Source organism: Phytophthora infestans, genomic scaffold, assembly GCF_000142945.1.
Source record: "Phytophthora infestans T30-4 supercont1.19 genomic scaffold, whole genome shotgun sequence".
Classification (NCBI taxonomy): domain Eukaryota; phylum Oomycota; class Peronosporomycetes; order Peronosporales; family Peronosporaceae; genus Phytophthora; species Phytophthora infestans.
Genome location: NW_003303740.1, coordinates 557,542 through 571,112, shown reverse-complemented (window position 1 = coordinate 571,112; position 13,571 = coordinate 557,542). Strand labels below are relative to the sequence as shown.

Sequence of the window (13,571 nt, the reverse complement as noted above, 5' to 3'; positions counted from 1 at the left end):
GAGTGTGGAGGGTGGCACAGCAAACATGAGGCAAAGCGATTCCGTTTTCATGGTACCTACGTAAAACGGCAACAACCGACCCAGAACCTGATGGTGGTGCTGTAACTTCCTGGGTCTCCCCCCACGCGGAGTGTACTGAGGAAGCTCAAAATAAAGCGCAAAACGCTCTAATAGGATCTCGAACGCAGCGCTAATCAAATACACAAGATGTACTGTCAGGTCGCTATTTATGTAGATAGACACAGATATATCTTACCGAGATAAGCTCGTCTTTGTTATCAGGTTCCCATCGGTGCCGCCAAACCACAATCGCATCCAGGCGGACTCCATGGGGTGCTTTAAGCAGTCGAGAGTTACGTAGTGCCTCATTCGTACGAGTCTCTGCCACTCAATACGTAGCTTCTCTTCATGGAGGCGTCGTCGCAGGCGACTCAAAAGTAGAAAGTACCGTTTGCGACGTTTGTCGCGTCTCCGCATAGCAGCACTGAGCACTAACACCGCTCCGTCGCTGCTCATAGCAGCTTCTCTATCGAGATCTTCTATCAGGATGTTGCAGGGAAGGGGGTGCAAATCATTTAGCGATCTTTTACCATCTTGATAAATAGAGATTGTAGAGCTATTTTTGTCCTATAATGACTTGTCACGATCGTCAACCTATATTCAACACAGTATGTACTGAACTTCAAACACAGCCAATTTGGGACAAAACACTATTTAATAGGGGTTTTTGGATGTAGGTTTTTCTAAATACCGATATAAAAACGCATCACCGTGATAGAAGGGTGATTAAAGGGTTCATAAAAACATTGCGATTAAACTGTTTCATATGGGTTTTGGAAGGCACCCACTGGTCCGTAAAACGTCTGCAGCACTAGCAAATTAAGCCAGTTTGTCATCAAAACAGGATCCCAGCTAAAGCGCGCCTTCTCTAACAATATTGTGAGCAAAACGACGGTTCAAATGGACAGGAGTATCTTGTGAGAGATTTTACGCCTTCCGCCGTTTTTACGGTTTTGACTTGAAGGTACTTTTTACACCTGTCGCAGAAAACCCGTAAATTTCGGTACTAGGTTGTAAAATACCCTTAACCTGTAGCATATCGGTTTAGTGCCAGTGATGGGCAAAAATAGAGACTTGTGATTGGGTAAAGGCATTTCACTAGTAAATTCACGTGTTCTTGCTTCAGAATCAGTTTGGCATCATGGCAATCAAGGCGCAAAGTGTTCGTGTCGGAGCCATCGGCGGAGGCGCGGCTGGCATCAGTACGTTGGGTTATTGTAAAATATATTGATTACTATTATGTGAGTGTAACGGGTGTAACTTGCTGGATGTTATTGCAGTCACGGCCAAGTGTCTGCGAGACGTGGGGCACGAGGTGGTTGTGTTCGAGAAGTATGGAAATGTGGGCGATGTGTGTAAATACGACGAGGCTGCGGATGCTCAGTCGTCGGTGCTGTACAAGTCACTGCACACGAACCTGCCGACAGCCACCATGCAACTCAAGGAGTTATCGTTCCAGAAGGGAGTGCCCAGTTTTCCATCACACGTGGACGTACTGACCTACTTGCAGAACTACTCGAAGCAATACGAGGTGGACAAGTTTGTGCGTCTTAACTCGGCAGTGACAAGTCTGTCGAAGGTCTCCAGTCAATGGAAGATTGGCGTGTCGTCAAAGGAGAAGGAGGACTACGAGGAAGGCTTCGACCGCGTCGTGGTCTGTAGCGGGCACTTTTCTGAGCCTTCACTCGCATCGATTAAAGGCACTGAGCACTACGGAGGCACTGTGTCACATTCACGATCATACCGCACACCCGTTCGTACAAGGACAAGGTAAGGCACCTATCCGAAAGTAAGGTATTCTTCTGGAATGATGACATGGAATTTGATGCAGCGTGCTGTAGAAATTGGCCGTGGACCATCAGGTCAAGATATTTCTCTGGAACTTGCCCGAAGTGGAGCTGCGGAGTGGTTGTTGCAACGCTGGACTACGATCCGAATGTCATTGACCCCGAAGACCCGCGTGTACTGAAGCCTGCGATTGATCGTATCGCTGAAGATGGTTCCGTGGTGCTCACGGATGGATCGACCATTGCGTCACCTGACGAGATCCTGCACTGCACCGGATATCTGTACACGGTCATAGACCTTTTCCCGTCTGACCTGTTATTCCCCAATGCCTTCGTTCAGCCAAATGGCTTGAACGATCAGATCGCTGCGAACCTGCTGCAATGCACGACAAACGGAACTGCTGTGGCCCCCATCTACAAACAATTGTTTGCTATTGAAGATCCCACGGCTGCGTTCGTCGGACTTCCTTTCAGCAACCTGCCGTTCCTCTGCTTCCAGCTCCAAGCTCGTTGGATAGCACGTGTGTTTAGTGGATCTGCAGTCCTTCCTTCAAAGGAGGACATGTACGCGGATTTCTTCGCTTATCTTGGCACTCTTAAGGATGGAGTGAGAAAGCTGCATCAACTGGGAGCTCGGCAGAAGGATTGTTTCACGTGTGTCATGCTACTTTTATTCTCTCCTTTGGTTGCTGGTTTCCTAATGTTGCCTGTTGTTCAGCGAGTTGGCCGCTCTGTCCAACTTCCAACTAGGAGAAGAAATTCACGAGATCTACGAGGACGCTCGCTTCTTTCGTCAAAACTTGCCGTACAACTACCGGGCAGCTGTGTTCACACAGGATGAAGCTACGGGGAAGTGGGTCCGTGGCATCAAGTCGCGCGACTCTCCTTCAGAGCTTGTGGAGAAATTCTCGGGCTAACGCCTCTCTTCTCAGCTTCTCGCGTTACTGCAAGACGCTTATCTTGGGGCTAGTTCGAAGATTGCAACGAAAGCAACACCTCCGCTTCAAACCTCACATAGTTCCCTGAGATGAACAAAGGGTCTTTCCAAATAGGGTGATCGGGAAATTTCCTACGTAGCACTACCGAGTCTTGAAGAAACATTACTCTAAAAACGTGCAGCAATCCAATCAATCCTCCTACAGCAACTTCCCGGCTTCCAGACTCGCGAAGGTCTCTCTCTGTCAAGAAAAACCTTTCGTAGTAGCTCAACAGGTGGGGTTATTGTGGCACGATCTAGCCAATACCCACCCGCCTTTGTCTGGAACCCTGCCAAAGCGCGCATTGCCTTTCGCGGTAGTGTTGTTAAATAGCACGCTTCCATTTCTCTCTCCATTCCATCTACCAGCTCGCCTAATCTGGTTTTCATCCGCGCCTTGTAGCTCAGCCAGCTTGGATCCTGAGCCCGGATTGGCCAGCGTTCAGACTGACGAATCGATACCACATGCCCTAAATGCAGTCTTCACGCTTTCTAATTGCGTATTGTACGCAATATCACACATTGCACCTTTTCGTTTTAGCAGACGGAGATCGTACTAGTGTTTTCGATCGGTAAAGCGAGGAAATGACTCCAAATCCACATGCCATCTCCAGAACAAGTATAGGACCACCGCATTTAAAGGGCATAACATCACTTCTTTGCATCGCATAGCTTCAAGTTTCGGCCTTTGACCCGTGCCTCTACATCAAAGTTGTTGATGGTCACTGTGTGCTCATACTGGTCTACGTCGACGATGCCATGGTCACCGGAAGCTCACCCGAGCTGACCTCACGCACGAAGAGCGATCTTAAGACACGCTGACTCCACCCCTTTCGGGTTTCGGTATTCGGGTAAATCCATAGAGGGCGCTATCGATCAGGCGTTGGTAGATCTGGGGCGCATTCTTCAATCCAAAAATGACTGACAGCGGCAAGTGTGTGCTCGTCTTTGGAATCGAATTGGAAGACGGCCCAGACGGCAGCGTGACGATGAGCCAACGGCGTTATGTGGATGAAATCCTGAAGCGTTTGGGTATGGACGCGTGCAAGGCTGTGGTGAGTCCGGTGGATATAAGCGCTCGACTAGCTCCAAGAGACGCGGCGACCAAGGTACAAGCTCCGTTTCGCGAAGCTGTTGATGCACTAATACACCTGATGACCGCGACGCGTCCAGATATTGCGTACGCGGAGGGCTATGTGTCGCGCTTTATGGAGAATCCCCAAGAAGAACACTGGGTTGCGGTCAAGCGCATTTTTCGCGACCTGCAAGGCACCAAGACGCATGGATTCTGATACAAGTCGGGTGACAACATCGACTTTCGCGGATACTCTGACGCAGACTGGGTTGGTGACCTCGTGGACCGCAAGTCGACTTCCGGCTGCACGTTATACTGATGGGTGCGTCAGTGAGATGGGGTAGCAAGAAGCAGTCAAGTGTCTCGCTGTCTACGAGCGAAGCGGAGTACATCACGATCAGTCTAGCAGTTCAAGAAGGCAAGTGGATTCATTGCCTGCTGTGCGAGATCTTAGCAGCTGCCAAGCCGATAAAATATACGAGCTCGTCGAAGGTTTCGTTCCACACGCGCGAAGCTTGTTTTAGACCGTAAATAGCCTTCACCAATTCCACCTTCGGGAACCACGCAAAACACGATCTCCCTCATCACGCCGTGCAGGAATGCCGTCACCACGTCTAGTTGGTCTAGTGGTCAGCCCAAGTACTTGGCCAAGGTGATCACCATACGCAACGTCACGTACTGGACAACCGGCGAGAACGTATCAGTGTAGTCGATGCCGTACTTTTGCTTGAGGCCCTTTGCCACGAGGCGTTCCTTGTACTTCTCGATCGATCGATCCGTCCGCTTTGCGCTTGATCTTGAACACTCACTTGGTACCAATGGCGCGTTGTCCGTTCAGCAACTTGGTAGGACGGAACATTCCTCGAAGTCGCATCGACTTGAGCTCAGCACGAATTGCCTTGCGCCAGTGCATTGGGTCGGGGCCGTTCACCCCCTCTTAAAAAGTCGCCGGCTCCGATAGGTCCACCTCAACTTCGACTGCGTTGGCACTTGCACGCCAAAACACGGGGGGAGTCGGTTCTTCATCTTGATCTGCAGCTTTTTCTTCTTCGTTTGCGTCTGCTCGACGCGAAGACGAATTGTTTGGCGCACTTGCTTCTTCCCGTCCGGGTCGATGACGCGAAGTTCGTGGTCTTGTGGCAGATTCATCTTCACTTGGGCGGCTCTTGCGTTTCCCCGCCTGCCTGAGCTACGTCTGGCGCATACTGTCATTGTATACTGTCATTGTCGATGCCGAGAGAGTCGAAGTCCAGGTCGTCGACATCTTCACCGGAAATTGGCGCTGAAAGTCCAAAGGTCGATTCATCGAAGTTGACATCGCGACTGATAACCACCTGCCCCGCCTCGATGTCATAAAGTCGATACGCCTTGGATACTTTTTCGTAGCCCAGGAACAATCCGGCGCGAGCATTCGGATCCCACTTGAGCCGTTTCTCCTTCGGAGTTAAGATGAAAGCTCGACAGCCGAAGACACGCATGTGTTTCACACTCGGCGCGGACTTGTACACAATCTCGAACGGATTCTTGCACTCGATCGTTGGTGACGGCAGGCAATTTTTCACGTAGATGGCCGTCATTGCCGCTTCACCCCAGAAGCACTTGTCCAGCTCGGCATGATGAAGCATGCTGCGGCCAATCGTGACGATGGTGCGGATGGCCCGCTCTGCCGTGCCGTTAGTCTGGTGCGCGTACGGAACCGTGGTTTGTTGCTCAATGCTTTCGTCTTCGTATAAATATTCAAGCGAGTTAGTCTCAAACTCACGAGCTTCGTCGTGTCACACGAACTTGACCTTCTTGCCAAACTGATTTTGCACCTTCGTGATGTACGTCTTGATGCAGCCCTCGCTTGCTGCTTTGGCACGCAGACAGAAACCCTTCATGCATCCGCTGGCTTCGTCCACGATCCGTAGCAAATACTTGCTGCTGGCAAAAGAGGTTTCTCCATGGGTCCGCATATGTCGAAGTGAAGCAACTCGAAGGTGTCGTAACGACGCTTGTCACGGTTGCTAGGGAATGCTTTTTGGACCATCTTGCCTTGCTGACAGCCGCGACACAGACTTGGTCCGCTAGGCTTGGAAGTTGCTTTCGCGTCCTTGATCATCTTGTTGTCGACCATCTTGCGAGGCACCTCGACTGGAGCGTGACCCATACGCGCATACAGGTCGACCGTCCTTCCAGCTGTCGCCGTATTTCTGATCGAATAGGCGTGCGAAGCCAGTAAAGTCCATCTACGAGATCCACCGGCGCCACCACTTTATTTGAGTCCTTGCGTGAGATGTGCATCTCGGTGGCATCGAACACCACTTGGAACTTTCCGCTCTTGTTGATCTGCGGTACCAAAAGCAGATTCTTGCTCATGTTAGGCACATAAAGTGTGTTCTTGATCTCGATCTCGTGCTCGGCGCCGTTGGGCAGGACCACTCTTTACACGATGGCCCCCATACTCTTGATAGCCGCCTTGTTCCCGTCGGCCACCGAAAGCTCGCCATCATTGCGCTCGATCAGATTGGCGAACTTGGACTTGTCGCTACAGATGTGGTGCGTGGCACCACTGTCGACCGCCCACATTCCAGACATATTCTTGTTCGTCGAAACTCTACATTCCAGGAAATCGCGAACGCTACTCGGTCGTAGTCGTAGTCGTCGTCGCTGTCGTTTCACCACTGAGTGCTGTTAGCTCCGCGTCCACGGCCGTTTCCGCCGCGTCGAGCATCTCGACCCTCATCCTTCTGCTTGGTCCAGCACTTGTCAATCCTGTGCCCCAATTTCCCGCAGTACGTGCATTAGCGAGACTCTCGGTTGGTGCTGAACGCCTTGGCCGCGTTTCCAGTCCTCACCGTCGCCGTCTTCTCACCTTGTCGCTTGATGTGCTCGTTTGTGAGCACTTTCACAGCGTCTTGCGACCGCAGCTCTGCGCTGCTCATCTCCAGATTGAGGACAACATTCTCGTAGCTCTTGGGGAGACTTCGCAGCAAGCAGATCGACACGTCCTTGTTCTCCATCTTGGTGCCGATGCTGCTGATCTTGGCGCTGATGTTGAGGACCTCGTTGCAATGATACAAGATATTGCCGCCTTCCGACATCTCCACGCGGAAGAGTTGGTGCTTCAGGTACATGCGACCAGCCTTCTGCGACCGACCATACAGCGTCTTCAAGCGCGTCCACGCGCCCCACGCTTCCTCGCAGTCATCAACCACGTGCTGGTAGTCCGCGTTCATGTGAAGCAACATTACTCCGAACGCAATGTTGCTCGCCTTGACGTAGTCGTCCTTGGTCCGGATATCCGTGAAGCTCGGAATCGTTTCCCGTTTCACTACATGTCATACCGACTTGGTCAGAAACAAGCCACGCATGTAACAGTCCCACGTCGCGTAGTTGTCACCGTTGAACTTGTCGATGGTGACCTTGGTCGAGGCGTCATGGGCAGAGGACATGGTGCTTGGGCTCATAACCTGTTAACGGTGTAGAGGTGTTGGAACGAAGCTTGGGGCTAAGTGGAGTGACTTCTGCACCTGGTGCGGAGACCGGACTGAAGACACTTGAGCGGAAGAAGGAAGATTCGTAAGTGATCGATTTATCGGGGCTTACACTGCTCTCACTACCTAGGTCATCCAATCATTCTGTACTCGTCCAATCATCCTACTCGTCCAATCATAAGTGGCATAAACAACGAACCCTAATCACAGCGGGATTGTGTTGGACCGGTTCAGGTTGGCCGGTTAATGGGTACAGCTGGTACACAGTACCAAGACCAGCAACACAAGCACTCTATCTGCGTTAGATAATAAAACTTCGCAGAGAAACAAAAAAAATACTTGATTGGATCATCATTCATGGGATTTGATGAACTAATAGGATGCTGAGGATTTATTTATTCCATTAATCAAATAAAAAATCAAGTATATCTGCCTTCGGAGAATAAAGGGGTAGTCCCGCGCCATGCGCAGAACGTCCACACGCTGGAGGAGAAACCGAATGTGAGGACAGCGACTTTTCAAGCGCACCACTACTAGCACGTATCACACCCCACATATCTCGTCGCTCATGACGCATGTCGCGTCGCGCGCCGCCGTACTGAGGCCGATGGAGGCGTGGAGGTTAGCAAGTCGAGACGCAACAATGAGCCCGTTGTTTGACCGTATCCGTAGTTGGGAACGCTAACCCGCACACTGACGAGCCGGAACCAAGTAGCTACAGGCAGACGATCGTGCGCCTTGGACGGTAGCTGAGCAGGAAGCGCTCGTACCGCTACAGGCCAACCGGCCAGCCACACGTGGATGCTGATCAAGTATGAGCCTGGCGCCGTGCGCTTGCATACCTAGTGAGTGTATAACAAGAGCAAACGGGCACGGTTTTGATCGAGCGCTACAAGGTACGATTAGTCGCCTCCGGCAACGAACAAAAATTTGGTATTGACTTCTTTCTCGTTTCGCCGCTGTGATTACGATGACTGGTGTCAAGTTCATCTTCGTCATAGCATTTATATGCGCGGTTCTTGCCAGATACGCAGACGTTTTAAGCGCGCGCGTAAAGGCGATAACGGAGAAGGGTATCGAGATTTTGCTGCTCGTTCCCGATGGAGTCGTTATTACGGAGGAGGATCTCATGGCACTCGAAGCTGAGAGCGTGGATGAAGCTGGACTGCTTCTCGGCTAGAGCCTGTACGGTCTGAAACGCCTTTGGCATGGGCACATGTATCATGCACTGGTCAAGATTGGATTAATTCAGTGCAATACGGGCGCGTGTATGTACTTCAAGGTTGACAGTGGCGGAATGACGGTCGTCGGGACATATGTGGACGACTTACTTGTCACTGGTACGGACGGCATCAGGGTTGCTCAGATCTTCATCGACATGGCTGTCCTGACGTTCAAGGACCTGCAACGTTTTAGAAAGGCGTATGCAGTACGAAGATCGCTATGACTACAAGCTCAACTATAGCGGGGTTACACGCAAGTGGCTACACATAGCCACTTATATTCGAAAACGTTTTTCCACATTGGTGTGAGATACACAATGGCTACATTAGGCAAACTGTTGGTCTGCACGCATTCAAGGCATTCATTGGTTGGAAGTCAATATCTTCAGCCAATTAGAATAATCGGATTCTGTCAACCATTCGTTGATAAATACCTTTCATTTAGAATAGTAGATTAGGGGAAAACCCAAACAAACAAATAAACAGTTCTCATTTTTAGCAGAAATCGGCTTTGCTTTTCTTTTCAAGTAAATCTATAGTTATTCTAAGTGAAACGCAACTTCATACACGTGCGATAACGTGTAAGCCGACGTAGTGGGCTTAAAGTAGGCCCATTACATCAACCATGAAGCTACTATCGCTAAGATACTCACCAAATTCGGGTTGGAGAAGGCGAACTCGGTACGATCGCCTATCAGAGGGGAAGGCCTAGCAGAGGTTGATTCGACCAAGCTACTTTCACCTCACTCAACAAAGGGGATGGCACGGCGGAGCCACGGTGACTATTTGTCAATCACCTGTACGCGCCCAGACATCATGTTTGCTGTACACTGCGCTACACTCCGGATCCATGCGCCAGCGCTGGCGGACTGTAAGCTGGATAAGCGCTACGCCAGGTACCTGAGCGGAACCTGATCGCATAATTTAGTCATGTCTGCCAAGTACAAGCTTAATGAGCTCTCTATGACTTCGTCTTAAGCGGGCGCCGACTTTACAGCCGACAAAATCGACCGCAAGTCTTTGGGCGCGGCGTTAGTCCAAGTAAGCGTCGGGGCAGTGCAAATAGCAGCGTTTCGTGGCACTATCAACAACTGAGGTGGAGTACGTCTCTGCGATTGTGGGTGAACAAGAGCTACTTGGACTGAAAGAATTACTGAGCGAACTGAACATCACGATCAAGTTGCCAATGGGCATGCTGATGATCAACCAAGTCGATATTGTGTAAATACAGATCGAGACGAGCTAAGAAAGGTGAACCACGTGGACGTCAACCTCAAGTCTACCCGGGACTGCACCAAAAAGGGTGTCGTGGCGCCGGACTGTCCGTATGACAGAAAGTCATCCTGCTTTTGCTGAGACCGCTGCTACTTCCGACCAAAGTATCCGCCTCCCCAACCAACCTACAAACATCCCCGACCATAGCTGTAATGAAGCTAGGCTATTCTCAGTGGTACAAGACTGACAGCTAAAGAAAATGCACTCGCTACTGACAAATTAATTTCGGCGATAATGGAGTCCTAGTGTGAGCTACCAGCTCGGACATTAGCGCAATGTTCTTGATTCTACAAGTCTCGATGGACGGCTGCAATGGTCAAGGTGGCGACAGCACTTTTAAGTCGCGATACATGAAGAATTCAGTGGGAGGGATGATTCTTCACATCTATCCGCTGCTACCAGCGTGAAGAGCAGATATTGAACGAAATGGCTGTATTATAGGCGATCATCATCTTTGTTTTAAACAACAGTCACAGGATTTGTGCTATGATTTTGAAACGCGTGCAATATATGCTTTTTAATTGGATAAAATGAGTCTGTGGTGTATAAAGCACTCGCTGCTAAACTTTTAAAAAAAATTGAAGAGTTTGTTAAGGTCGATGGCCAGTTTAGTGCAAATAGATGATACCCCCGAGATAAGTTGCAATAACTCAGCAAATATCTGATCGACTGAAAAACTGCGAGTACCCATCGATAGCTCGCGACGTGAGCTATCCTGTCGATTTTTATAACTTCTCAGAGGCTTTTTAAGAATAGTATTTTATCGCCCCGAGTGGAGTCCACCAATTCTCGCGCCCGGCCAGATTACCGCAGCCAATCATACAGGAAATTGTAGCAAACGCGAATCCCCATTACAATTCCGTCTCGAGAAACAAGGTTGCTGGTCAGTGCACTTAGTTTCTATCAATCATCGTACTGTACGATGACTACCTGCAATCGATTGGCTAAGAGACAAATTACCTACGAGAACGCATAACAACCACGCATTTCGGGCTGTGGTTGCCATTAAGTCTAGCTCAATCATTCAATGGTGTCAAAACGAGCAAGCTATACAAAGTCTCAAGTAAATGCAGCAGTCGCTCAGGTTCAGCTTCAAATTAATGAGACAAGTAAGCTTCGAGGGGTATAGTATCGTATTCTCGCCTCGCGGGTAGCTGCAGAGAAGCAAGGAACACCGCGGAAAGCAAAGCGACGAGGTCCAGCACCATTGCTACCAGCTGAAGCCGTGGTTAACATTTACGAGTGGGTGCTAGGACGACATCAGGTGCTACGGCCTGCAGATCGGCTTAAAATCATTAGCAAGGCTAGTAACTCCGTCTACCTCGAGCACAATGATGGTCACTCGTACGAGCAAATATGCAATCTCTTTTTCGAAAGAAGCCTTAGCGACGGCTGGTACAAGTGCTTCTTGCAGCGATTTACCGAGCTGTCGGTCCGGGGAGTTCAGCGTAAAAGCGTTTTATTATACTGTATAGGTATCAATCGGCGTGCTTTCACAAAACCCCGTCGTCACCAACTCAACGTTTGCGAAGAAATAACACAGCTACACATTATAGCGGTGTGTCTTCATAGAGACGTAGTCGAAGCAGCAGGCGAGGCATCGCTCAGCGCTACGAATTTAGTGGTTGAAGAAAACGCATCCTGAGCAGCAGCTTCAATATCAGGATCATCTTCCGATTGTTTTGCCTTCCAGTTCCCCCAAACTGCACGAGGTCAACTCAACGGAAAGAGCTGCCACCGAAATCACTCCGGCAACAGTGACTAACAAAAAAACACAACGAGACAATGACGGCGGCATACACGATATCATCGTCTTGAAATGCTAACGAACTGGCAAAGATCGGAGCATCGCCACAGCAGCAGATTGAGATGACAGGCTGGAGCAGGGCAAAGAAAATACTCACCGCGCTCCAAAAGCCAACAACAACCTTGAGTGTGGCGTAGTAGAAAACAGCTACCTATGTACGACAGGTCATCATGGTGATCGGCACAGACCAGAATTGTACGCGCTTGTTAAGACCGATTCGTTTCGCAGGATCGGCTAGAAGATCGTCAGTGGTCAAACAGAAAGGAAAGCTGCGCCCGACATAGTTGGCGAGTCGAGTCTCCCTCTTACAAGCAAGCGAAGCATGCAGAAGGAAAGAAACTGCAGTAGTGTGGTGTAGGGATTTCCAGATTCGACCAAATGTCAACCTTCTTTAGGTCAAGAATCGGCTCGGTCTGATAACCCAGAGCTTAGGAGCAAAGGATCACGGTAAGTATTCGGCGATCTGTCCGGATATGCTATCCGGATAGCCGCTGAGCTCAACGGTCGCCGGAACTCAGCTGAGGGCCGTTCCGAACCAGGATCGCACGGATCGCGATCCGGAGTGAATAGGGGGAAATAGGTGAAATCGCGATCTGGTCGTTCCGAGCCGGATGGCGCTCCACCGACAACTCGTGTACCAATTCTCGGGTACATCTACACGAAGTTGCATTTGGCAAAAGCAACATGGCGACAGCTCTAACAAGCTCGAAGTGGTCTGTTACCGCACCGCAGAGCGCTCGCAAGCGCACTATCCAGCCGCCGACATCTGAGGACTATGCTGACTGGACGTTAGACCAGCTCAAACTTGAATGCACCGCGCGTAAGTTGAACGTAGTCAAGAATACATGTAAGCAAGACCGCGTGAAGCTCCTCTCTGCCTGGGATACAAACAAAGACGGTGTTGAGCTTCTGATCCGCCAACAGCGTAAGAGAGCGACTAGCTCACGCGAAGAAGAGGTGAAACGGACGAAGAACTGCATGTTCCGCCTGCTAAATGTGCTGTTTTCCGATCGCTTCTTTGATACATTCTTAAAGACTGGACATCAGCTGCGCCGTGAAGAGCTGGATCAAGATGGATCTACATTCTGGACTGACGTAGCAACGGCATTTGGATCTGACAACAACGAGTTTGACACGCTAATCTCCGACGATGCGGTTTTTGAAGGCATCGATCCTTCGGTTGTGATGGCACATTCAGCTGCAAAACTCCAGCGAATGTGGAAAGAAGCAAGCAGCAACTTTGCACGAGCGGAAGCAGGATCCAAAGTATCGGGTCAAAATGGTCAAGACTTCTAGGATTATTGCAATGGACGGACAGATGTCTATTACGTGGATCGGTGGTGTGAGCACCGCCAAGCAGGAAGAGAATTTTGCGCAGCCAACGTTTATGCAGACAACGACTCGACAAAAGAAGGTGACCAACAAAAGAATACAGCACAAAACCGGAAGCGACGCAAATCCTCAAATGCAAACGTCGTTGCCGACCTACTGAAATCAGTACACGAACTTCTAGAGAACGAGACCAGCAAAGCACAAGAAGATACGTGGTTGGAGCAGAAATTATTTATTCAACAACAGCGAGCTACTCACAAGCTCTCGACACTAACTGCGATGCTGGACCGAAGTATGACGGCGATAGAGCGCTTGAAAGAGCTTCGACGCGAGTATATCAGCAAGGGCATTGATGCGTCGGCAGTTGGCCTTGAACTGGCAGGCCGAGAACAAAAGAGGCTGGTGCTGTTGACGAGCTTGAGTACGAAGTGCTGAGCGGGTTTCTTTGAAGCGATTTGTGGTTAGCGCACGCGGGGGCGTCTGAGGTTAAAATTCTGGATGTGGCTCACGATCACTTGACGAAGTATGCGACCTTGGGCATCGCTGCGCAAATCATCCGA

General features: G+C 50.1%; 1 protein-coding gene across 1 annotated transcript; it reads left to right on the top strand.

Moving 5' to 3' along the window:
• Positions 1 to 1,201: 1,201 nt before the first annotated feature.
• PITG_10977 (flavin-binding monooxygenase-like protein) lies at positions 1,202 to 2,764 on the top strand (the record flags this gene model as incomplete). The annotated part of the gene is made up of 5 exons (XM_002901723.1): positions 1,202 to 1,262; positions 1,341 to 1,813; positions 1,892 to 1,952; positions 2,015 to 2,501; positions 2,566 to 2,764. The coding sequence occupies 5 exons, from the start codon at positions 1,202 to 1,204 to the stop codon at positions 2,762 to 2,764; spliced, it is 1,281 nt and encodes a 426-aa protein (XP_002901769.1).
• Between the last annotated feature and the right edge of the window lie 10,807 nt (positions 2,765 to 13,571).